Below are 25,677 nucleotides of genomic sequence, written 5' to 3'. Positions count from 1 at the left end.
ACTCAGAAATCTCGGACTTCAGCGCGTTCAAAGCAACTGGGAACTCAGAAATCTCGGACTTCAGCGCGTTCAAAGCAACTGGGAACTCAGAAATCTCGGACTTCAGTGTGTTCAAAGCAACTGGGAACTCAGAAATCTCTGACTTCAGTGCGTTCAAAGCTACTGGGAACTCAGAAATCTCGGACTTCAGTGCGTTCAAAGCAACTGGGAACTCAGAAATCTCGGACTTCAGTGCGTTCAAAGCAACTGGGAACTCAGAAATCTCGGACTTCAGTGCGTTCAAAGCAACTGGGAACTCAGAAATCTCGGACTTCAGTGCGTTCAAAGCAACTGGGAACTCAGAAATCTCGGACTTCAGTGTGTTCAAAGCAACTGGGAACTCAGAAATCTCGGACTTCAGTGTGTTCAAAGCAACTGGGAACTCAGAAATCTCGGACTTCAGCGCGTTCAAAGCAACTGGGAACTCAGAAATCTCGGACTTCAGTGCATTCAAAGCAACTGGGAACTCAGAAATCTCGGACTTCAGTGCGTTCAAAGCAACTGGGAACTCAGAAATCTCGGACTTCAGTGTGTTCAAAGCAACTGGGAACTCAGAAATCTCGGACTTCAGCGCGTTCAAAGCAACTGGGAACTCAGAAATCTCGGACTTCAGTGCGTTCAAAGCAACTGGGAACTCAGAAATCTCGGACTTCAGTGTGTTCAAAGCAACTGGGAACTCAGAAATCTCGGACTTCAGTGTGTTCAAAGCAAATGGGAACTCAGAAATCTCGGACATCAGTGCGTTCAAAGCAACTGGGAACTCAGAAATCTCGGACTTCAGTGTGTTCAAAGCAACTGGGAACTCAGAAATCTCGGACTTCAGTGTGTTCAAAGCAACTGGGAACTCAGAAATCTCGGACTTCAGCGTGTTCAAAGCAACTGGGAACTCAGAAATCTCGGACTTCAGTGCGTTCAAGATAACTGTTATTTTTTCAACGGTCATCCAACTTGAAGTTCCAACTCGGGAACTCGGGCCTCCTACAGCACCGACTTTCTGACCTGAAAATCACTGACGTCATGATTTGACCTCGTATTTTTCCCAGAGTCCCCAGTTGTCTTGAAAGCACCAGCAATGAGGAACTGCTTCTTGGAAGGAAGATGCTTCTATGACATCACTCTGTCAGTCAGTTAGGGTGGAGTCCAGCCAGCCCAACACCTCCTGGAGTCCCTGTCCGGAACGAGCGCTCAGTTCCAGGGTCGTGATTGGCTGGGTGGCAGAGGCGATGATGTCATCCATCCTGAACAGTGACATCATCTCTACGAGACTCATGGTACAAGGGAGGTCCCTGGAGGAAGGGTGGGAGGAGAAAGGGTTAAGACATTTGCAAAGCGAGGGAGAGGCACTGTTTAATTTATGTAAAGGAGGCAAATAAAGTGTATCTCTACTAGACTCATGGTACAATGGAGATCCCGAGGAGAAGAGTGGGATGACAATCAGGCAATCAGGGAGGGAGAGAAACAGTTTGTTGATAGTCATGCAACGAGGTGGGGGGGGGGGAGCAGCATTTAATGTGGGAGTATATTGGGAGGAATTGGATACAGTCAGGTCCATAAATATTTGGACATTGACCAAGTTATTATTATTGTAGCTGTCTAGCGCAGCATTTTGGAGTTGAAATTAGATGATGAATATGCTTTAATTTGAGGGTCTTTACCAAAAAGTAGTTGGGCAGTTGGCTGCTCAGCTGTTCCATGGACAGGTGTGTGTTATTCCCTCATTCGTTTATTTACCAGGAAGCAGATAAAAAGGTCGAGAGTTGATTTCAAGTGTGGCATTTGCAATCTGTTGCTGTTAACCCTCAATATGAAGTTCAGAGAGCTGTCACTGCCAGTGAAGCAAGGCTGAATAATCTATAAACAATCCCATCAGAGAGATTAGAACATTAGGTGTGAACAAAGCAACTATTTGGTACATTCTTAAAGAGAAAGAACACACTGGTGAGCTCCGGAACACCAGAAGGCCCAGAAGACCACACAAAACAACTGTGGTGGACGACAGAAAGATTCCTTCCCTGGAGAAGAAAACCCCTTCACAACAGTTGACCAGATGAAGAACACCCTCCAGGAGGCAGGTGTATCTGTGTCAGAGTCAACATTCAAGAGAAGACTTCACCTTAGTAAATATAGACGGTTTATCACAAGATGTAAACCATTGGTAAACCTCAAAAACAGGAAGACCAGATTAGAGTTGGCCAAACAACATCTAAAAAAAGCATGGACAGTTCTGGAACAATGTCCATCAGACAGATGAGACAAAGATCAACTTGTACCAGAATGATGAGTAGAATATGGAGAAGGGAAGGAACTGCTCATGATCTGAAGCATAACACCTCATCTGTGAAGCATGGTGGAGGTGGTGTTATGGAGAAGGGAAGGAACTGCTCATGATCTGAAGCATACCACCTCATATGTGAAGCATGGTGGAGGTGGTGTTATGGAGAAGGGAAGGAACTGCTCATGATCTGAAGCATACCACCTCATCTGTGAAGCATGGTGGAGGTGGTGTTATGGAGAAGGGAAGGAACTGCTCATGATCTGAAGCATACCACCTCATCTGTGAAGCATGGTGGAGGTGGTGTTATGGAGAAGGGAAGGAACTGCTCATGATCCGAAGAATATCACCTCATCTGTGAAGCATGGTGGAGGTGGTGTTATGGTGTGGACATGTATGGCTGCTAATGGAACCGGTTCCCTTGTATTTATTGATGATGTGACTGATGACAAGCAGCAGGATTCATTCTGAATGGTTTAGGACTAATGTTATTATCTGCCCAGATTCAGCCAAATGCAAAGGAGGTGCCACCAAGTATTAAAACTCACAATTTAATTGATTGTTATGTTTGTCCAATTACTTTTGAGCCCCTAAAAGTGGGGGCGGCAGCGTAGCCTAGTGGTTAGAGCGTTGGACTAGTAACCAGAAGGTTGCGAGTTCAAACCCCCGAGCTGACAAGGTACAAATCTGTCGTTCTGCCCCTGAACAGGCAGTTAACCCACTGTTCCCAGGCCGTCATTGAAAATAAGAATGTGTTCTTAACTGACTTGCCTGGTTAAATAAAAAAATAAAAAAAAAATAAAAAAAGTGGTATAATTCCTACACCGTTCACCAGATTTGGAGTTAAATACCCTCAAATGTTTGATTTTTTTTTCACCTTTATTTAACCAGGTAGGCAAGTTGAGAACAAGTTCTCACTTACAATTGCGACCTGGCAACAAATTAAAGATGAAAGTCTGCACATTCAGCTCATATAGTTTCTTTCCAAATCCAATGTGGTGGCGTACAGAGCCAAAATGATAACTTGTTCAATGTCCAAATATTTATGCACCTGACTGTACGTCTGGTTCGTAGCCAGGAGTCTGTCCAGTAAGGTGCAATGTTGCAAAAACATTCAGATAGAACTGTATTTTGCTGAACAGAACCTGATTGTCTGTCATGTAGAGAATAAGGGATCGTGTCACATCTATTCATTACGCTTCTATCTGAATGTTTTGTCTCAAAAATCCACTGTGATCTTGGCCAGAGAATGTGCAGTGTAGTGTGTTACTACAGACAGGACCTCTTGTTGAAGATAACCAGGACAGAGGCTGTGTGGAGAGGTTCAGCAGAGAGGACAGACAGGAGCTGGATACAGGACGACGAGGTCGAGGTCTGGGTGGTGTTAGCAGAGTCCACCATGAACTATATAGAGAACAAACACAATGATTTGATTTTAAATGCCTGCAGTCGACAAGCATGAAATTATGCAGAATGCACAGATGATTAGCCTGTTCATACCCCTGGTTGATCTCCCAGTTTAGTGGGCTGATGGTCTACCGTGTACTGCAGTGATATTAGCCTGTTCGTAACCCTGGTTGATCTCCCAGTTTAGTGGGCTGATGGTCTACTGTGTACTGCAGTGATATTAGCCTGTTCAGTGATATTCCCTGGTTGATCTCCCAGTTTAGTGGGCTGATGGTCTACTGTGTACTGCAGTGATATTAGCCTGTTCATATCCCTGGTTGATCTCCCAGTTTAGTGGGCTGATGGTCTACTGTGTACTGCAGTGATATTAGCCTGTTCGTACCCCTGGTTGATCTCCCAGTTTAGTGGGCTGATGGTCTACCGTGTACTGCAGTGATATTAGCCTGTTCATATCCCTGGTTGATCTCCCAGTTAGTTGATCTCCCAGTTTAGTGGGCTGATGGTCTACCGTGTACTGCAGTGATATTAGCCTGTTCATACCCCTGGTTGATCTCCCAGTTTATGGTGGGCTGATGGTCTGATCTCCCAGTTTAGTGGGCTGATGGTGTACTGCAGTGATATTAGCCTGTTCATACCCCTGGTTGATCTCCCAGTTTAGTGGGCTGATGGTCTACCTGTGTGTACTGCAGTGATATTAGCCTGTTCAGTGATATTAGCCTGTTCCCCTGGTTGATCTCCCAGTTTAGTGGGCTGATGGTCTACCGTGTACTGCAGTGATATTAGCCTGTTCATATCCCTGGTTGATCTCCCCCTGATGGTCTACCGTGATCAGTGATATTCCCAGTTTAGTGGGCTGATGGTCTACCGTGTACTGCAGTGATATTACTGTTCAGTGATCCCATTAGTGGGCTGATGGTCTGTTGCAGTGATATTATCCCTGGTTGATCTCCCAGTTTAGTGGGCTGATGGTCTACTGTGTACTGCAGTGATATTAGCCTGTTCATATCCCTGGTTGATCCCCTGGTTGATCTCCCAGTTTAGTGGTTGATCTCCCAGTTTGTGGGCTGATGGTCTACTGCGTGTACTGCAGTGATATTAGCCTGTTCAGTGATATTAGCCCCTGGTTGATCTCCCAGTTTAGCAGTGATATTAGCCTGTTCGTATCCCTGGTTGATCTCCCAGTTTAGCTCTGATGGTCTACCGTGTACTGCATACCCCTGGGCTGATATTGGGCTGATGGTCTACCGTGTACTGCAGTGATATTAGCCTGTTCATATCCCTGGTTGATCTCCCAGTTTATGGTGGGCCTGTACTGGGCTGATGGCAGTAGAGTGGTTTATTAGTAACCAGTTTAGTGGGCTGAAGTGTACTGCAGTGATATTAGTTCCCCTGGTTGATCTCCCAGTTTAGTGGGCTGATGGTCTACTGTGTACTGCAGTGATATTAGCCTGGTACCCCATAGTAACGGAAGGTTCAAACCCACTGTTCCTGAACAGGCCCACTGTTCCCAGGCCGTCATTGAAAATAAGAATATGTTCTTAACTGACTTGCCAGTTTAGTGATATTAGGCTGGTTGATGGTCTATGGTCTATCGTGTACTGCAGTGATATTAGCCTGTTCATACCCCTGGTTGATCTCGCAGTTTAGTGGGCTGATGGTCTACCGTGTACTGCAGTGATATTAGCCTGTTCGATCTCCCAGTTTAGTGGGCTGATGGTCTACTGTGTACTGCAGTGATATTAGCCTGTTCATATCCCTGGTTGATCCCTATTTCTGATCAGAGGAGCTTTGCTTATTAATCATATAGAAATATGGACTATTTTTGCATTAAACTTAAACCATCGATGGAATATGTGTACAAAGTATTATTGAGGTTATTCTAAATATTTACAAGGAATTATTTCCAAATTGAGAGGAACGTCTTCCTGTACAGATGTGATGACGTGGTTCTCATGCTGCTGCCATCTTGGACTAGGGCTCTCTTGCTAAAGACAATTGATCTCAATTGGTCAAACCTGAATGTGTAAAGGTTTAATTCATAAAATGTCTATGGACAATAAGAGAGATGTATTGACCCACCACAGCTCACTCACAGTCACCCTCTTCTTCTTCAGAGTAGATATATTAACTCCAATTTTTTATTTTACATTTATTTAACTAGGCAAGTCAGTTAAGAACAAATTCTTATTTACAATGACGGCCTACCCCGGCCAAACCCAGACGATGCTGGGCCAATTGTGCGCCTCCTTATGGGACTCCCAATCACAGCCGGATGCGATACATCCTGGATTCGCACCAGGGACTGTAGTGCCTTAGACAGCTGCACTACTCAGGAGACTTATACACTGTATGGATGTGGTTCTGGACTCACGATGACAGAGGAGCAGTCTGTATAGTAACTGGGCCAGATAGGACTCATACAGCCTCCCAGCTCTCTCACAGTCACCCTCTTCCTCTTCAGAGTCAGGTCTGTCAGGTTGGTGCCCACCTGTAACAGAGGGAGACCCTTTCTGTTTAAAACACCCTCAAATGGTGACTGACACAACAATCACTGTGGTGAATACCGAATGGACTCACCGTAGGTAGAGTAACAGGGGTTCCCCTAAATCAGTTGTGCCATCTCTCACAATGAGCTGTGAATAGTCTGTTAAGGGTGATTAAATAGACACTGTAGCATGGAAATGTACTCTGAAGATACATATTGAAGTGAGACATGGGCTGCTTCTTCTCAAGTCTCCTCTCCTTCTTCATTTGCACTGATATTAAAACACAGGATAGGTGAGAAGAAGAATAAGGTGGATGTGTATTGGAAAACTGTCATTAGATGAAGGAGAGGAAGAAGAGGATACGAGGAAAGGAAGCAACTGATTATTGAGACGCATCCATGGTCATAATTGCTAGCTAGCAAACGTTAGCTTATTATCTTGTTTGCTTGCTAAATTAATCTCAATGCTGGTTAATTTGAAAGGATATTCTGTAAACGTTTCATGAGAAGAGTTTTTCCAACACCGGTTGCACCGAGCAGCAAACACATTTCGTATAAACCAACAAAGACTTGATCCGTATCAAACTTGTCGAGACTAGTTAGCTAGCAATCAAGCCTCTCCAGCTTACTGCGACACCATGGCGACGCTCATATGATCAACTTTAGTTGCTATGTTTGCACAAATAAGAAGCAAATCTTTGCAAATCCAATTTCTCATTAGTTATTTCATCACCGACGGACCCGGAACCAAAACATTGAATCACTTCCGTTCCTTCGAAAACAAGCCACGCCTTCTTCCACCCAGTTGTCAAAACATAAACAGCTACAAGAGTGGGAGTCAACCCTAAAGAAGTTTGGGAGTCAAACAAGAACAATAGGTTCTTCTTCAAGCGTTTGGAGAGCATCTTGGAGAACAGCCATGGAAGCTCAGCTAAAGAAGGAGCTGGGAACATCCATGCTGAAGTCAACTGGCCATTCTGGAGGAGGTTGTATCAGCCAGGGACAGAGCTTTGACACTGACCACGGGAGAGTGTTTGTCAAGATCAACCACAAGAGTCAGGTTCTTCATTTACTTCGTTACTAATTCCATACTGCATGCCTTTACATTGACATATGAAGTCACTCAAAATAGATTAGCACTGTAAAATAGTCGCCGAATAAGGATCATTTGTTAGAAATATCAAACCATATTTTGTTGCAGGCTATTTGGCTACACGCTATCAAATGAATGACAGTAGTCAGCACTCTGAGAGCAAAGGACTAGGATTCACAATAGAGCCATCCAGTCATGTGATGGTCGACATCAGAGCGCTGTTGTTGTGCACAGAGCTGGAGGGTGTTATGTGATGGGCAGTCCTAATCCTGACCTCTGACAAGTCATGAACTGCCTTCTCTGAAGGCTGCTAGACTACTCCCATGGTAGTTGTAGTCCCGTGGAGGCTGCTAGACTACTTCCATGGTAGTTGTAGTCCCGTGGAGGCTGCTAGATTACTTCCATGGTAGTTGTAGTCCCGTGGAGGCTGCTAGACTACTTCCATGGTAGGTGTAGTCCCGTGGAGGCTGCTAGATTACTTCCATGGTAGGTGTAGTCCAGTGGAGGCTGCTAGACTACTTCCATGGTAGTTGTAGTCCCGTGGAGGCTGCTAGACTACTTCCATGGTAGTTGTAGTCCCGTGGAGGCTGCTAGACTACTTCCATGGTAGTTGTAGTCCCGTGGAGGCTGCTAGACTACTTCCATGGTAGGTGTAGTCCCGTGGAGGCTGCTAGACTACTTCCATGGTAGGTGTAGTCCCGTGGAGGCTGCTAGACTACTTCCATGGTAGGTGTAGTCCCGTGGAGGCTGCTAGACTACTTCCATGGTAGGTGTAGTCCCGTGGAGGCTGCTAGACTACTTCCATGGTAGGTGTAGTCCCGTGGAGGCTGCTAGACTACTTCCATGGTAGGTGTAGTCCAGTGGAGGCTGCTAGACTACTTCCATGGTAGGTGTAGTCCCGTGGAGGCTGCTAGATTACTTCCATGGTAGGTGTAGTCCCGTGGAGGCTGCTAGACTACTTCCATGGTAGGTGTAGTCCCGTGGAGGCTGCTAGACTACTTCCATGGTAGGTGTAGTCCCGTGGAGGCTGCTAGACTACTTCCATGGTAGTTGTAGTCCCGTGGAGGCTGCTAGACTACTTCCATGGTAGTTGTAGTCCAGTGGAGGCTGCTAGATTACTTCCATGGTAGTTGTAGTCCTGGTAGATTACTTCCATGGAGGCTGCTAGACTACTTCCATGGTAGGTGTAGTCCAGTGGAGGCTGCTAGACTACTTCCATGGTAGTTGTAGTCCCGTGGAGGCTGCTAGACTACTTCCATGGTAGGTGTAGTCCAGTGGAGGCTGCTAGATTACTTCCATGGTAGGTGTAGTCCCGTGGAGGCTGCTAGACTACTTCCATGGTAGTTGTAGTCCCGTGGAGGCTGCTAGACTACTTCCATGGTAGTTGTAGTCCCGTGGAGGCTGCTAGACTACTTCCATGGTAGATGTAGTCCCGTGGAGGCTGCTAGACTACTTCCATGGTAGTTGTAGTCCCGTGGAGGCTGCTAGACTACTTCCATGGTAGGTGTAGTCCAGTGGAGGCTGCTAGATTACTTCCATGGTAGGTGTAGTCCCGTGGAGGCTGCTGAAGGGAGGACGGCTCACAATAATGGCCGGAATGGAGTTAATGGAATGGCATCAAATGTATACACCATGCGTTTGATACCATCCCATTCCAGTCATTAAACTCCATTTCAGACATTATTATGAGCCATCCTGCCTCCAGCAGCCTCCACTGGTGTCATCACTTGGTCTGTACAATACATTTCATCACAAAGGTATGGTGTAATTCCTTGGTCAATGTCATGATGATCATCACGTCTTATCCTCGTCCCCCAGGCGAAGCGTATGTTTGATGGGGAGTTGGCTAGCTTGGAAGCCATTGTCATGACAGACACAGTGAAGGTCCCCAAGCCTGTCAAGGTGATAGAGCTGGATACAGGAGGGGCTGTGTTCGTCATGGAACATGTTGACATGAGGGGTCTCAGCAGGTAAGAGGATCTCCTCATACACTGTTTAATACACGTCTTTGACCTTTCTTTCCTTCTTCTTCTTCACCTTCTTCCTTTATCTTCTTCTTCTTTCTTTATCTTTTTCCTGTTCTTCTTCTTCTTTCTTAATCTTCTTCTTCCTGTTCTTCTTCTTCTTTCTTAATCTTCTTCCTGTTCTTCTTCTTCTTTCTTTATCTTCATCTTCCTGTCCTGGTAGCCTAGTGGTTAGAGCGTTGGACTAGTAACTGAAAGGTTGCAAGTTCGAATCCCCGAGCTGACAAGGTACAAATCTGTCGTTCTCCCCCTGAACAGGCAGTTAACCAACTGTTCCTAGGCCGTCATTGAAAATAGGAATTTGTTCTTAACTGACTTGCCTGGTAAAATAAATTTTAAAAATAAATAAAAATCTTCTTCTTTCTTAATCTTCTTCTTCCTTTATCTTCTTCTTCCTGTTGTTCTTCTTCTGTATGTATTAGTAAAGTATTATTGTTATGTCAGACTTCATTGTGATGATTGAGTGTGTTAATGATTGTCCGTTTGATTCCCCCAGGCACTCTAAGCAGCTGGGAGAGCGTCTGGCTGACCTGCACCTACATAACCAGAGACGCAGGGACAGACAGAACAAGGAACAGCAGACAGTTGGTAACTCACCTAGTCCATTCATTCATTCCTTCATTCATTTGATTGATTGATTGATTTTGGGGTAAAACAATTCATACAGTTTAAAACAGTTTAGAAGTCTAACTTTCTCACGTACACAACATCAGACGACTGCATGCCTTCACTCACCACTCTATTAAATGGATATGGAAAAAGGAGCTGATGTTCCTGTCATTTCAATGTAAACAGGAAAAGGACCTGATGTTCCTGTCATTTAAATGTAAACAGGAAAAGGACCTGATGTTCCTGTCATTTTCGGTTTTTATGTGGAAAAGGAGCTGATGTTCAAACTGTCATTTCAATGTAGGAAAAGGAGCTGATGTTCCTTCATAAAAAGTAAACAGGAAAAAGCATGTTCCTGTCATTTCAATGTAAACAGGAAAAGGAGCTGATGTTCCTGTCATTTCAACTAAACAGAAAAGGAGCTATGTTCCTGTCATTTAGGGTGTAAACATGGGAGCTATGTTCCTGTATTTCAATGTAAACAGGAAAAGGAGCTGATGTTCCTGTCATTTCAATGTAAACTTGGACCTGATGTTCCTGTCATTTAAATGTAAGGTGTTCTTGTTTGTAGAAAGATTGAGACCGAAATTAGTGGTTACTCATGACTTTAATAGAAAAAGTGACACATGTGTACAAAATTGTAAAACCTGTCTTACAGCCTATTGTGAAACTACACAGATAGACCGGAACAATCACCGTTTTCAAATACAGAAACCAGGCTACCTAATTATGGTTCATTAAATCAGAGACAACGAGAATCACCTGACTCTGATTGAGAACTCTCTTCATACAACAGCCAAGCCTTACAACACCCCTAATCAATCCTGATATATACCAAATACTACAAACCCCAAGACAAAACACAATATAAATAAACCCATGTCACACCCTGGCCTGACCAAATAATATAACGAAAACACAAAATACAATGACCAAGGCGTGACAGTAAACAGGAAAAGGAGCTGAAGTTCCTGTCATTTAAATGTAAACAGGAAAAGGACCTGATGTTCCTGTCATTTCAATGTAAACAGGAAAAGGACCTGATGTTCCTGTCATTTCAATGTAAACAGGAAAAGGACCTGATGTTCCTGTCATTTAAATGTAAACAGGAAAAGGACCTGATGTTCCTGTCATTTCAATGTAAACAGGAAAAGGATGATGTTCCTGTCATTGACCAGTTTGGGTTCCAGGACCTGATTTCCTGTCATTTCAGGTAAACAGGAAAAGGACCAGATGTTCCTGTCATTTCAATGTAAACAGGAGAACAGGACCAGATGTTCCTGTCATTTCAATGTAAACAGGAAAAGGAACTGATGTTCCTGTCATTTCAATTAAACAGGAAGAAGGACCTGATGTTCCTGTCATTTCTGTTAAACAGGAAAAGGAGCTGATGTTCCTGTCATTTCAATGTACCAACAGGAAAAGAACAGATGTTCCTGTCATTTCAATGTAAACAGGAAAAGGACCTGATGTTCCTGTCATTTCAATGTAAACAGGAAAAGGACCTGATGTTCCTGTCATTTCAATGTAAACAGGAAAAGGACCAGATGTTCCTGTCATTTAAATGTAAACAGGAAAAGGACCTGATGTTCCTGTCATTTAAATGTAAACAGGAAAAGGACCTGATGTTCCTGTCATTTAAATGTAAACAGGAAAAGGACCTGATGTTCCTGTCATTTAAATGTAAACAGGAAAAGGAGCTGATGTTCCTGTCATTTAAATGTAAACAGGAAAAGGACCTGATGTTCCTGTCATTTAAATGTAAACAGGAAAAGGAGCTGATGTTCCTGTCATTTAAATGTAAACAGGAAAAGGAGCTGATGTTCCTGTCATTGACCAGTTTGGGTTCCAGGTTCCCACTTGCTGTGGATACCTCCCTCAGGTGAGCTACTATGCAACAGATCGTCTGATATTGGGAGGCACAACTAGATTTCCACCTTTCCCCACTAGTGAATACGAGACTGGAATATGTGGTAACGTGGGATTTAAACTGTATGCTATAAATCTAAATAAAGATAGTTCCACACTCTATATACAGCTCCAAGTCTGGTTAAACCATCAATGTCTCTGTACCTTCAACATGGGATTTAAAGACCAACTGGGTGAGAACAACTGCCTATTTTTAACGACTTTTATCAGAGTTCCACTTTCTAACCTCTCGTTGTCTCTCATCAGGAGAATGAGTGGCAGAGTGACTGGGTGACATTCTACTCTCAGCACAGACTACAGCACCAACTCAACATGGTGGAGAAGTCTTATGGAGACAGAGAGGCCAGGGAACTATGGTCCCAGCTACAGGTAACTATGTAACTAGGTAACTATGGTCCCAGCTACAGGTAACTAAGATAACTAGGTAACTATGGTCCCAGCTACAGGTAACTATGTAACTAGGTAACTACAGGTAACTATGGTCCCAGCTACAGGTAACTATATAACTATGTAACTACAGGTAACTATGAAACTAGGTAACTACAGGGAACTATGGTCCCGGCTACAGGTAACTATGTAACTAGGTAACTATGGTCCCAGCTACAGGTAACTATGTAACTAGGTAACTACAGGTAACTATGGTCCCAGCTACAAGATAACTAGGTAACTATGTAACTACAGGTAACTATGAAACTAGGTAACTACAGGGAACTATGGTCCCAGCTACAGGTAACTAGGTAACTACAGGTAACTATGGTCCCAGCTACAGGTAACTATATAACTATGTAACTACAGGTAACTATGAAACTAGGTAACTACAGGGAACTATGGTCCCAGCTACAGGTAACTATGTAACTTGGTAACTATGGTCCTAGCTACAAGTAACTATGTAACTAGGTAACTATGGTCCCAGCTACAGGCAGCTATGTAACTAGGTAACTACAGGTAACTATGGTCCCAGCTACAGGTAACTATGTAACTAGGTAACTACAGGGAACTATGGTCCCAGCTACAGGTAACTAGGTGACTACAACTACAGGGTACTATGGTCCCAGCTACAGGTAACTATATAACTAGGTAACTACAGGGTACTATGGTCTCAGCTACAGGTAACAATATAACTAGGTAACTACAGGTAACTATGGTACAAGCTACAGGTAACAAGATAACTAGGTAACTATGGTACAAGCTACATGTAACAAGATAACTAGGTAACTATGGTACAAGCTACAGGTAACAAGATAACTAGGTAACTATGGTACAAGCTACAGGTAACAAGATAACTAGGTAACTATGGTACAAGCTACAGGTAACAAGATAACTAGGTAACTATGGTACAAGCTACAGGTAACAAGATAACTAGGTAACTATGGTACAAGCTACAGGTAACAAGATAACTAGGTAACTATGGTACAAGCTACAGGTAACAAGATAACTAGGTAACTATGGTACAAGCTACAGGTAACAAGATAACTAGGTAACTATGGTACAAGCTACAGGTAACAAGATAACTAGGTAACTATGGTACAAGCTACATGTAACAAGATAACTAGGTAACTATGGTACAAGCTACATGTAACAAGATAACTAGGTAACTACAGGTAACTATGGTACAAGCTACAGGTAACAAGATAACTAGGTAACTATGGTACAAGCTACAGGTAACAAGATAACTAGGTAACTATGGTACAAGCTACAGGTAACAAGATAACTAGGTAACTATGGTACAAGCTACAGGTAACAAGATAACTAGGTAACTATGGTACAAGCTACATGTAACAAGATAACTAGGTAACTATGGTACAAGCTACAGGTAACAAGATAACTAGGTAACTATGGTACAAGCTACAGGTAACAAGATAACTAGGTAACTATGGTACAAGCTACAGGTAACAATAACACAGACAACAGCACCAGCTCCATAAGGTTCTATACTATCTCCGATTCCAAACCAAGCCCTTACTCTTATGCCTTATGTACTTTTTGAGATCTGAGAGGACTTCATGGGTGATTGATCTTCTGTCTGATATCTCCTCTCCTTAGCTGAAAATCCCTCAGCTATTTACCGACATGGAGGTGTTCCCCGCCCTGCTTCACGGGGACCTGTGGGGGGGGAACGTAGCAGAGTGTCCCGACGGCCCTGTCATTTTCGACCCCGCCTCCTTCTATGGCCACGCTGAGTACGAGCTGGGCATCGCCGGGATGTTCGGAGGGTTCAGCGACTCCTTCTACTCTGGGTACCACAACAAGATCCCCAAGGCCCCGGGGTTTGAGAAGAGGAATCAGCTGTATCAACTGTTCCACTATCTGAACCACTGGAATCACTTTGGTGGAGGATACAGAGGGTCCTCGCTGAGGATCATGAAGGATCTGGTCAAATACTGACCACTGATCATATATGTACCAGTAGCATGATGTACAACTACACTACCCACAATGCTCTGTAAAACATAGACACACCAATGACACTGACCAGCTTGAATGACCTCACAAAGTCTTCCATCCAGAAAGGAACAAATCATTTTTGGGTCATAATATTAGTTATTCTGAAAAGAAAGAAACAAGACAACTATGATCCTATGGTATAGAAGAGAGATTCCACGAAACCCATTCCATATTCCTCTTGATCTTGAAATGCTTGAGAAATAATAAAAATGTTTGAGCTAACATTCCACAGCTATTTGAAAGCAGAAGTGATTTTAATGCTCTAGTGTAAGACTAAACATAGAGTATTGCACATCCATTTGCTTAAATAAACATAACAGCAAGCAAGGTTGTGATCTGTTTGAGTTGTAACAGTTAGCTTTGTTAAAAGCTGTGTTAATACTAAGAATGCAATGCTAAATAAAGTACATTACTTCCTCTACTGTGACCATGTGTTGAATACCTCAATAAGGACAATAACCTAATAAAGTGCACTATACACTGAGTTTACAAAACATTAAGAACACCTTCCTCATATTGAGTTGCACCCCCCTTTTCCCCCCAGGACAGCCTCAATTCGTCAGGCCATGGACTCTACAAGGTGTCGAAAGCATTCCACAGGGATGCTGACTGATGTTGACTCTACAAGGTGTTGAAAGCATTCCACAGGGATGCTGACTGATGTTGACTCCAATGCTTCCCACAGTTGTGTCAAGTTGGTTGTCCTTTGGGTGGTGGACCATTCTTGATACACACAGGAAACTGTTGAGAGTGGAAAACCCAGCAGCGTTGCAGTTCTTGACACAAACCGGTGCACCTGGTACCTACTACCACACCCCGTTCAAAGGCACTTAAATTGTTTTGCCCATTCACCCTCTGAATGGCAAGATACACAATCCATGTCTCAGTTGTCTCAAAGGCTTAAAATTCTTCTTTAACCAGGTCTCCTCCCCTTTATCAACACTGATTGAAGTGGATTTAACAGGTGACATCAATAAGGGATCATAGCTTTCACCTGGATTCACCTGGTCATGGAAAGAGCAGGGGTTGTTAATGTTTTGTAGACTCAGTGTATTTTTATTTCTATTTTCATAATATACATGAGGTGAGATAATATTTCCACCTCTGAATAAGTCTGACGCGTGAACCTCTTTGGTGTGGCGCATCTCTCATTAACGAAACGCTTTTTTTTTTTTGTCCCCAATCGCATAACGTACTGTAGGGTGTAGCAACGTGCAAACTTCACAACAGATAACAGACCTCGGCCACTGCGTGATCATCATTATCTCAAGTTATAATAATACATTTTCCGGACAGAATTTTCACAACTACAGGTATGCCATTCATATGCCTACGATAATAAAATGTATGAGCTGTGTGTGTTCACTCAAATTCTGTTTGATTTCTATTGCAACTTGCCAACCAACAGCACTAGCTAGTTAGCTAGCATCATTGGCTGGTATCGGCATGAATATAACGCAAATCATTGACACGCCCATGCTAAAAGTCACACCTTTCTCATCTAGCTATCAAAACTTCAAGGCAAGCTAGCTACACTTGCTAGCTATTATGTAGACGTGTGTTTAAACATTGGACAGTAGACATTCAGATAACCCAAGTGCATGAAATGTACCGGTAATCTAGGCAAGTATAATGGCCCAGACCGACATGGATTCCGGGGAGGATGGAGGCGGCGGCGGGGAGCCCGAGGTGATCGCTAAAGCCAGTGTCTTGGGAGGTTTTACCGAGAGCACTGAGATTCGAGCCCTGATCTCCAGCCTACCAGTGGTTCACGAGAACATCGTGACACTGGAGTCAGCCATAGAGAGGTTCCTCGGTGAGATTCATACTCTACGTGTTTAGTCTGTTGTTGTTGTGGCCAACTTGATCCAGTCTTGCATGGAACAGTCTGTGGGCTTTAGGCCTAAATGCGTGTACTATCTACAGACATCAGTTTTAATACATTCATAACTTAGACATTCCACAATCATAAGCAGTGAAAGAAAAGTCAACAACTTTATGTTGACCAGTTCTTTTTCTTCTTCTACAGTGATAATGGACCGTTATCAGGAGCAGCCCCATCTTCTGGATCCACATCTGGGTAACAACACCACACACACACAGCACATCACATGCTATTCTGCTTTAGTGAAACATGGGCTTGTTAGGGTAGCACGATGATGACAGTGTTTCTTTCCTGTGACCACAGAGTGGATGTTGAACCTGCTGTTGGAGCTCATCAGGAGTGAACAGTCTCCTCCTCTTCTGGTACACATGGGCTTCAAATTCCTCTACATCATCTCCAAGGTAACTACAGAAATATGGATTAATCTACATCTCCAAGGTAACTACAGGCAGATGGATTCATCTCCAAGGTAACTACAGGCAGATGGATTCATCTCCAAGGTAACTACAGGCAGATGGCTTCATCTACATCATGTCCAAGGTAACTACAGACAGATGGATTCATCTCCATGGTAACTACAGGCAGATGGATTCATCTCCAAGGTAACTACAGGCAGATGGCTTCATCTACATCATGTCCAAGGTGACTACAGAAATATGGATTCATCTACATCATCTCCAAGGTGACTACAGAAATATGGATTCATCTACATCATCTCCAAGGTAACTACAGGCAGATGGATTCATCTCCAAGGTAACTACAGGCAGATGGCTTCATCTACATCATCTCCAAGGTAACTACAGGCAGATGGATTCATCAACATCATCTCCAAGGTAACTACAGACAGATGCATTCATCTCCAAGGTAACTACAGACAGATGGATTCATCTCCAAGGTAACTACAGACAGATGGATTCATCTCCAAGGTAACTACAGACAGATGGATTCATCTCCAAGGTAACTACAGACAGATGGATTCATCTACATCTCCAAGGTAACTACAGACAGATGGATTCATAACTACAGACAGATGGATTCATCATCCAAGGTAACTACAGACAGATGGATTCATCTACATCTCCAAGGTAACTACAAACAGATGGATTCATCTACATCTCCAAGGTAACTACAAACAGATGGATTCATCTACATCTCCAAGGTAACTACAGACAGATGGATTCATCTACATCTCCAAGGTAACTACAGACAGATGGATTCATCTACATCTCCAGATGGATTCATCTAACTCCAAGGTAACAGACAGATGGATTCATCTACATCATCACACAGATAGTAAGATTTCAGTTTGTGAAGCCCAGCGTTCTGATGTGTGTGTTGATTCTGTGGTGTCTTACCCTATGGCCTCTGGCTACAGTTAGAAGTGTGGTGGTATCTCAGCTTTCTCAGCCTGAGCAGTTGGGACAAGGCAGACTCCTGTAACTCAGGTGTTTTTGTCTCGGCCAGGTGAGAGGGTATAAGATCTTCATGCAGCTCTTCCCCCATGAGGTGGCTGACGTCCAGCCAGTCCTGGACCTCCTGTGTCGTCAGGACCCCAGAGACCCAGAGGTGAGCCAGAATTTCTTAGTTACGAGTCGTCAATAGAAGGTGGGCCTACCACCTCCTAGCCCAGTAGCTAATGTTAGACCCCCTGATTTCTCATGTTACAAGACCTCAATGGAAGGATAACCCTTTACTTGAAGGGTACCTTCATAAACTATACATTGATAAACATTACATTACACATTCATAAGTAGAGTATGCATTGCTTTTACCCTCTTGTTGCTTTCTAGATTAGGCCTATAGGGATTCAACTGTTTACGTTCTAGATTAGGCCTATAGGGATTCAACTGTTTACGTTCTAGATTAGGCCTATAGGGGTTCAACTGTTTACGTTCTAGATTAGGCCTATAGGGGTTCAACTGTTTACGTTCTAGATTAGGCCTATAGGGATTCAACTGTTTACGTTCTAGATTAGGCCTATAGGGATTCAACTGTTTACGTTCTAGATTAGGCCTATAGGGATTCAACTGTTTACGTTCTAGATTAGGCCTATAGGGATTAACTGTTTACGTTCTAGATTAGGCCTATAGGGATTCAACTGTTTACGTTCTAGATTAGGCCTATAGGGATTCAACTGTTTACGTTCTAGATTAGGCCTAGGGATTAGGCCTATAGGGATTCAACTGTTTCAACGTTCTAGATTAGGCCTATAGGGATTCAACTGTTTACGTTCTAGATTAGGCCTATAGGGATTCAACTGTTTACGTTCTAGATTAGGCCTATAGGGATTCAACTGTTTACGTTCTAGATTAGGCCTATAGGGATTCAACTGTTTACGTTCTAGATTAGGCCTATAGGGATTCAACTGTTTACGTTCTAGATTAGGCCTATAGGGATTCAACTGTTTACGTTCTAGATTAGGCCTATAGGGATTCAACTGTTTACGTTCTAGATTAGGCCTATAGGGATTCAACTGTTTACGTTCTAGATTAGGCCTAGGGATTTGACTGTTTACGTTCTAGATTTATAGGGATTTAACTGTTTACTTTCTAGATTAGGCCTATAGGGATTCAACTGTTTACTTTCTAGATTAGGCCTATAGGGATTCAACTGTTTACGTTCTAGATTAGGCCTATAGGGGTTCAACTGTTTACGTTCTAGATTAGGCCTATAGGGATTCAACTGTTTACGTTCTAGATTAGGCCTATAGGGATTCAACTGTTTACTTTCTAGATTAGGCCTATAGGGATTCAACTGTTTACGTTCTAGATTAGGCCTATAGGGATTCAAGTGAGGGGGAAGAGGCGTTGTCGTGCCCTCTTCACGACTGTGTTGGGGTGTGTGTGAACTATGATAGATCCTTAGTGATGTGGACACATGAGGGACTTGGAGCTCTTGACCCGCTCCAGTACAGCCAGGTCCATGTAAATGGGGGCGTGGCTCAGCCCTCCATTTCCTGTAGTCCACAATCAGCTCCTTTGTCTTTCTGACGTTGAGGGAGAGGTTGTTGTCCTGGCACCACACCACCAGGTCTCTGACCTCCCTATAGGCTGCCTCAACGTTGAGGGAGAGGTTGTTGTCCTGGCACCACACCACCAGGTCTCTGACCTCCTCCCTATAGGCTGCCTCAACGTTGAGGGAGAGGTTGTTGTCCTGGCACCACACCACCAGGTCTCTGACCTCCCTATAGGCTGCCTCAACGTTGAGGGAGAGGTTGTTGTCCTGGCACCACACCACCAGGTCTCTGACCTCCTCCCTATAGGCTGTTTCAACGTTGAGGGAGAGGTTGTTGTCCTGGCACCACACCACCAGGTCTCTGACCTCCCTATAGGCTGCCTCAACGTTGAGGGAGAGGTTGTTGTCCTGGCACCACACCACCAGGTCTCTGACCTCCCTATAGGCTGCCTCAACGTTGAGGGAGAGGTTGTTGTCCTGGCACCACACCACCAGGTCTCTGACCTCCTCCCTATAGGCTGCCTCAACGTTGAGGGAGAGGTTGTTGTCCTGGCACCACACCACCAGGTCTCTGACCTCCTCCCTATAGGCTGTTTCAACGTTGAGGGAGAGGTTGTTGTCCTGGCACCACACCACCAGGTCTCTGACCTCCCTATAGGCTGCCTCAACGTTGAGGGAGAGGTTGTTGTCCTGGCACCACACCGCCGGGTCTCTGACCTCCCTATAGGCTGCCTCAACGTTGAGGGAGAGGTTGTTGTCCTGGCACCACACCACCAGGTCTCTGACCTCCTCCCTATAGGCTGCCTCAACGTGTGAGGGAGAGGTTGTTGTCCTGGCACCACACCACCAGGTCTCTGACAAGGAGTCAGGAGGTATAGGTATGCACCCCTGGCACCCAACTGTGTTGAGGGTCAGTGTGGAGATTGTTGTGCCCTGGCACCACACCACCAGGTCCTCTGACCTCCTGTCTATAGGCTGCCTCTAACGTTAAGAGGTTCCTTGTCCTGTCACCACACCCAGGTCTCTGACCTGCTGCTGTGGCTGTCTATCACCTGTCTGATACCCTTTGACCTCTAACCCTAACCCTCTCTTTCTGCCCCTTCCTGTCAGACCTGGGAGACCCGCTACATGCTGCTGCTGTGGCTGTCCATGACCTGTCTGATACCCTTTGACCTCTAACCCTAACCCTCTCTTTCTGTCCCTTGTGTTAGACCTGGGAGACCCGCTACATGTTGCTGCTGTGGCTGTCCATGACCTGTCTGATACCCTTTGACCTCTAACCCTAACCCAGTCTTTCTGAACAAGGAGTCAGAGGGAGAAGTATGCACATGCTGCTGCTGTGGGTCCATGTGTCTGAGGGTCTTTGACCTCTAACCCTAACCCTCTCTTTCTGCCCCTTCCTGTCAGACCTGGGAGACCCGCTACATGATGCTGCTGTGGCTGTCCATGACCTGTCTGATACTCTTTGACCTCTAACCCTAACCCTCTCTTTCTGCCCCTTCCTGTCAGACCTGGGAGACCCGCTACATGCTGCTGCTGTGGCTGTCCATGACCTGTCTGATACCCTTTGACCTCTAACCCTAACCCTCTCTTTCTGCCCCTTCCTGTCAGACCTGGGAGACCCGCTACATGCTGCTGCTGTGGCTGTCCATGACCTGTCTGATACCCTTTGACCTCTAACCCTAACCCTCTCTTTCTGCCCCTTGTGTTAGACCTGGGAGACTCTCTACATGCTGCTGCTGTGGCTGTCTATGACCTGTCTGATACCCTTTGACCTCTAACCCTAACCCTCTCTTTCTGCCCCTTGTGTTAGACCTGGGAGACCCGCTACATGTTGCTGCTGTGGCTGTCCATGACCTGTCTGATACCCTTTGACCTCTCCCGTCTTGACGGTCACCTGAACTCTGACCCCAGCCAGACAAGAGAGCCAATCATGGACCGCATCCTGGCTGTCGCCAAGGTAACTAATTCCAGACTCTCCTGCCTTGGTCAGTGTTCTGTGGTGTCCTTCCAGATCCAGTCCCTGTATTGAGTGTGTAACTAACCCCTGGTCTGTTATGTCCAGTCCCTGTATGATGTATTGAGTGTGTAACTAACCCCTGGTCTGTTATGTCCAGACCCTGTATGATGTATTGAGTGTGTAACTAACCCCTGGTCTGTTATGTCCAGTCCCTGTATGATGTATTGAGTGTGTAACTAACCCCTGGTCTGTTGTTATGTCCAGTCCCTGTATGATGTATTGAGTGTGTAACTAACCCCTGGTCTGTTATGTCCAGTCCCTGTATGATGTATTGAGTGTGTAACTAACCCCTGGTCTGTTATGTCCAGTCCCTGTATGATGTATTGAGTGTGTAACTAACCCCTGGTCTGTTATGTCCAGTCCCTGTATGATGTATTGAGTGTGTAACTAACCCCTGGTCTGTTGTTATGTCCAGTCCCTGTATGATGTATTGAGTGTGTAACTAACCCCTGGTCTGTTATGTCCAGTCCCTGTATGATGTATTGAGTGTGTAACTAACCCCTGGTCTGTTATGTCCAGTCCCTGTATGATGTATTGGGTGTGTAACTAACCCCTGGTCTGTTATGTCCAGTCCCTGTATGATGTATTGAGTGTGTAACTAACCCCTGGTCTGTTGTTATGTCCAGTCCCTGTATGATGTATTGAGTGTGTAACTAACCCCTGGTCTGTTATATCCAGTCCCTGTATGATGTATTGAGTGTGTAACTAACCCCTGGTCTGTTGTTATGTCCAGTCCCTGTATGATGTATTGACTGTGTAACTAACCCCTGGTCTGTTATGTCCAGACCCTGTATGATGTATTGAGTGTGTAACTAACCCCTGGTCTGTTATGTCCAGTCCCTGTATGATGTATTGAGTGTGTAACTAACCCCTGGTCTGTTGTTATGTCCAGTCCCTGTATGATGTATTGAGTGTGTAACTAACCCCTGGTCTGTTATATCCAGTCCCTGTATGATGTATTGAGTGTGTAACTAACCCCTGGTCTGTTGTTATGTCCAGTCCCTGTATGATGTATTGAGTGTGTAACTAACCCCTGGTCTGTTATGTCCAGTCCCTGTATGATGTATTGAGTGTGTAACTAACCCCTGGTCTGTTGTTTCCAGTCCCTGTATGATGTATTGAGTGTGTAACTAACCCCTGGTCTGTTGTTTCCAGTCCCTGTATGATGTATTGAGTGTGTAACCAGACCCTGTATGATGTATTGAGTGTAACCCCTGGTCTGTTATGTCCAGACCCTGTATGATGTATTGAGTGTGTAACTAACCCCTGGTCTGTTGTTATGTCCAGACCCTGTATGATGTATTGAGTGTGTAACTAACCCCTGGTCTGTTGTTATGTCCAGACCCTGTATGATGTATTGAGTGTGTAACTAACCCCTGGTCTGTTATGTCCAGACCCTGTATGATGTATTGAGTGTGTAACTAACCCCTGGTCTGTTGTTATGTCCAGTCCCTGTATGATGTATTGAGTGTGTAACTAACCCCTGGTCTGTTGTTGTTTCCAGTCTTACCTGATGGTCACTGATAAGTCCAGGGATGCTGCATCTGTGTTGGTATCAAAGTAAGTATTCAACTTTATTTTTTTTTTAAAGGCAACAACATTTGTGATGCGTTTCATGTTTTACCCAGAAGAGGGCGTTCTTGTACTTGAAGATGAATAGGTTCATACCGAGGCACCACACACACACACACAGAGCTTACTGAGTGGTCTTAGTGTGTTGTCATCTGTCTGTGTTTACAGTTTACTGAGGGGTCCTAGCCTGTTGTCATCTAACTGTCTGTGTTTACAGTTTACTGAGGGGTCCTAGCCTGTTGTCATCTAACTGTCTGTGTTTACAGTTTACTGAGGGGTCCTAGCCTGTTGTCATCTAACTGTGTTTACAGTTTACTGAGGGGTCCTAGCCTGTTGTCATCTAACTGTCTGTGTTTACAGTTTACTGAGTGGTCCTAGCCTGTTGTCATCTAACTGTCTGTGTTTACAGTTTACTGAGTGGTCCTAGCCTGTTGTCATCTAACTGTCTGTGTTTACAGTTTACTGAGGGGTCCTAGCCTGTTGTCATCTAACTGTCTGTGTTTACAGTTTACTGAGGGGTCCTAGCCTGTTGTCATCTAACTGTCTGTGTTTACAGTTTACTGAGGGGTCCTAGCCTGTTGTCATCTAACTGTCTGTGTTTACAGTTTACTGAGGGGTCCTAGCCTGTTGTCATCTAACTGTGTTTACAGTTTACTGGGGGGTCCTAGCCTGTTGTCATCTAACTGTCTGTGTTTACAGTTTACTGAGTGGTCCTAGCCTGTTGTCATCTAACTGTCTGTGTTTACAGTTTACTGAGTGGTCCTAGCCTGTTGTCATCTAACTGTCTGTGTTTACAGTTTACTGAGGGGTCCTAGCCTGTTGTCATCTAACTGTCTGTGTTTACAGTTTACTGAGGGGTCCTAGCCTGTTGTCATCTAACTGTCTGTGTTTACAGTTTACTGAGGGGTCCTAGCCTGTTGTCATCTAACTGTCTGTGTTTACAGTTTACTGAGGGGTCCTAGCCTGTTGTCATCTAACTGTCTGTGTTTACAGTTTACTGAGGGGTCCTAGCCTGTTGTCATCTAACTGTCTGTGTTTACAGTTTACTGAGGGGTCCTAGCCTGTTGTCATCTAACTGTGTGTTTACAGTTTACTGAGGGGTCCTAGCCTGTTGTCATCTAACTGTGTTTACAGTTTACTGAGTGGTCCTAGCCTGTTGTCATCTAACTGTCTGTGTTTACAGTTTACTGAGGGGTCCTAGCCTGTTGTCATCTAACTGTCTGTCTCTGCAGGTTTGTAACACGTCCTGATGTGAAGCTGAAGCGACTAGGAGACTTCCTGGACTGGAGTCTGACCACCATCTCTCAGGCCAGTGACCAGACCATGGGAGGTACTGTAATCCTGGACGGGTCCCTGCAGTCTCTGGTATGTCACACACAGTTTGTCTGTCCTCGTGTGTGTGTGTGTGTGTGTGTGTGTGTGTGTGTGTGTGTGTGTGTGTGTGTGTGTGTGTGTGTGTGTGTGTGTGTGTTGCAGTGACCAGGCCTAGTTTACAAGAGCCTACATGTACGGCTGCCATGTTTGTGGGAGATCAGAGCCTCTGTGGGTTTGGCAGGTTGGCAGGTGTTTTAGTGCTGCACCTGTTGTCAGTGTTTTACGACTGAGGGAGGGAATGTGAAGACACACCTCTGGTGGTAATTAGCTAGCCTGGTCACAGACCTGTTTTAGGAACTGGTATCCCAGATCCCCAGGGGTTGGCTATACAGCCCAAACAGATCTGGGATCAGTGTAGTAGTGTATAGATATACTGCTGGTAGTCATTACTTTACCAGTGTAGTAGTAGTATATAGATGTACTGCTGGTAGTCATTACTTTACCAGTGTAGTAGTAGTATATAGATATACTGCTGGTAGTCATTACTTTACCAGTGTAGTAGTAGTATATAGATATACTGCTGGTAGTCATTACTTTACCAGTGTAGTAGTAGTATATAGATATACTGCTGGTAGTCATTACTTTACCAGTGTAGTAGTAGTATATAGATATACTGCTGGTAGTCATTACTTTACCAGTGTAGTAGTAGTAGTATATAGATATACTGCTGGTAGTCATTACTTTACCAGTGTAGTAGTAGTAGTATATAGATATACTGCTGGTAGTCATTACTTTACCAGTGTAGTAGTAGTAGTATATAGATATACTGCTGGTAGTCATTACTTTACCAGTGTAGTAGTAGTAGTAGTAGTATATAGATATACTGCTGGTAGTCATTACTTTACCAGTGTAGTAGTAGTATATAGATATACTGCTGGTAGTCATTACTTTACCAGTGTAGTAGTAGTATATAGATATACTGCTGGTAGTCATTACTTTACCAGTGTAGTAGTAGTAGTAGTAGTAGTATATAGATATACTGCTGGTAGTCATTACTTTACCAGTGTAGTAGTAGTGTAGTAGTAGTATATAGATATACTGCTGGTAGTCATTACTTTACCAGTGTAGTAGTAGTGTACTGCTGGTAGTCATTACTTTACCAGTAGTAGTATATAGATATACTGCTGGTAGTCATTACTTTACCAGTGTAGTAGTAGTAGTAGTAGTAGTAGTAGTATATAGATATACTGCTGGTAGTCATTACTTTACCAGTGTAGTAGTAGTATATAGATATACTGCTGGTAGTCATTACTTTACCAGTGTAGTAGTAGTAGTATATAGATATACTGCTGGTAGTCATTACTTTACCAGTGTAGTAGTAGTAGTAGTAGTAGTATATAGATATACTGCTGGTAGTCATTACTTTACCAGTGTAGTAGTAGTAGTAGTATATAGATATACTGCTGGTAGTCATTACTTTACCAGTGTATTAGTAGTAGTAGTATATAGATATACTGCTGGTAGTCATTACTTTACCAGTGTAGTAGTAGTAGTATATAGATATACTGCTGGTAGTCATTACTTTACCAGTGTAGTAGTAGTAGTAGTAGTAGTAGTAGTAGTAGTAG

The 25,677-nt window shown here is 44.1% G+C and overlaps 2 protein-coding genes and 1 pseudogene across 3 annotated transcripts in view; 2 read left to right on the top strand and 1 right to left on the bottom strand.

Annotated features, from left to right (window-relative positions):
* Positions 1 to 1,110: 1,110 nt before the first annotated feature.
* LOC124018261 lies at positions 1,111 to 7,412 on the bottom strand (annotated as a pseudogene).
* Positions 6,954 to 14,733, top strand: LOC124018260 (fructosamine 3 kinase related protein). Of its 2 annotated transcripts, none has more exons than XM_046333524.1 (6): positions 6,954 to 7,263; positions 9,115 to 9,266; positions 9,817 to 9,908; positions 11,738 to 11,811; positions 12,105 to 12,227; positions 13,902 to 14,733. In XM_046333524.1, the coding sequence occupies exons 1-6, from the start codon at positions 7,123 to 7,125 to the stop codon at positions 14,241 to 14,243; spliced, it is 924 nt and encodes a 307-aa protein (XP_046189480.1). In that variant the 5' UTR covers positions 6,954 to 7,122; the 3' UTR covers positions 14,244 to 14,733. The 2 variants fall into 2 exon arrangements, with proteins under 2 accessions (XP_046189480.1, XP_046189481.1); XM_046333525.1 differs by having other exon boundaries at positions 7,122 to 7,258.
* Positions 14,734 to 15,484: 751 nt separating this feature from the next.
* The window catches only part of LOC124018253 (tubulin-specific chaperone D-like), a 162,905-nt gene continuing 152,712 nt past the window's right edge, over positions 15,485 to 25,677 (top strand). Inside the window, 8 exon segments of the mRNA XM_046333519.1 lie at positions 15,485 to 15,616; positions 15,927 to 16,119; positions 16,333 to 16,383; positions 16,492 to 16,589; positions 17,653 to 17,754; positions 20,957 to 21,103; positions 22,668 to 22,723; positions 23,968 to 24,100. Coding sequence (XP_046189475.1) covers positions 15,936 to 16,119; positions 16,333 to 16,383; positions 16,492 to 16,589; positions 17,653 to 17,754; positions 20,957 to 21,103; positions 22,668 to 22,723; positions 23,968 to 24,100 — 771 coding nt within the window. The 5' untranslated portion in view covers positions 15,485 to 15,616; positions 15,927 to 15,935.

This window comes from Oncorhynchus gorbuscha, unplaced genomic scaffold (assembly GCF_021184085.1).
Source record: "Oncorhynchus gorbuscha isolate QuinsamMale2020 ecotype Even-year unplaced genomic scaffold, OgorEven_v1.0 Un_scaffold_454, whole genome shotgun sequence".
Taxonomy (NCBI): Eukaryota; Metazoa; Chordata; class Actinopteri; order Salmoniformes; family Salmonidae; genus Oncorhynchus; species Oncorhynchus gorbuscha.
Note: the sequence above shows the minus strand (reverse complement) of the source record. Positions and strands in the feature narration are given on the sequence as shown.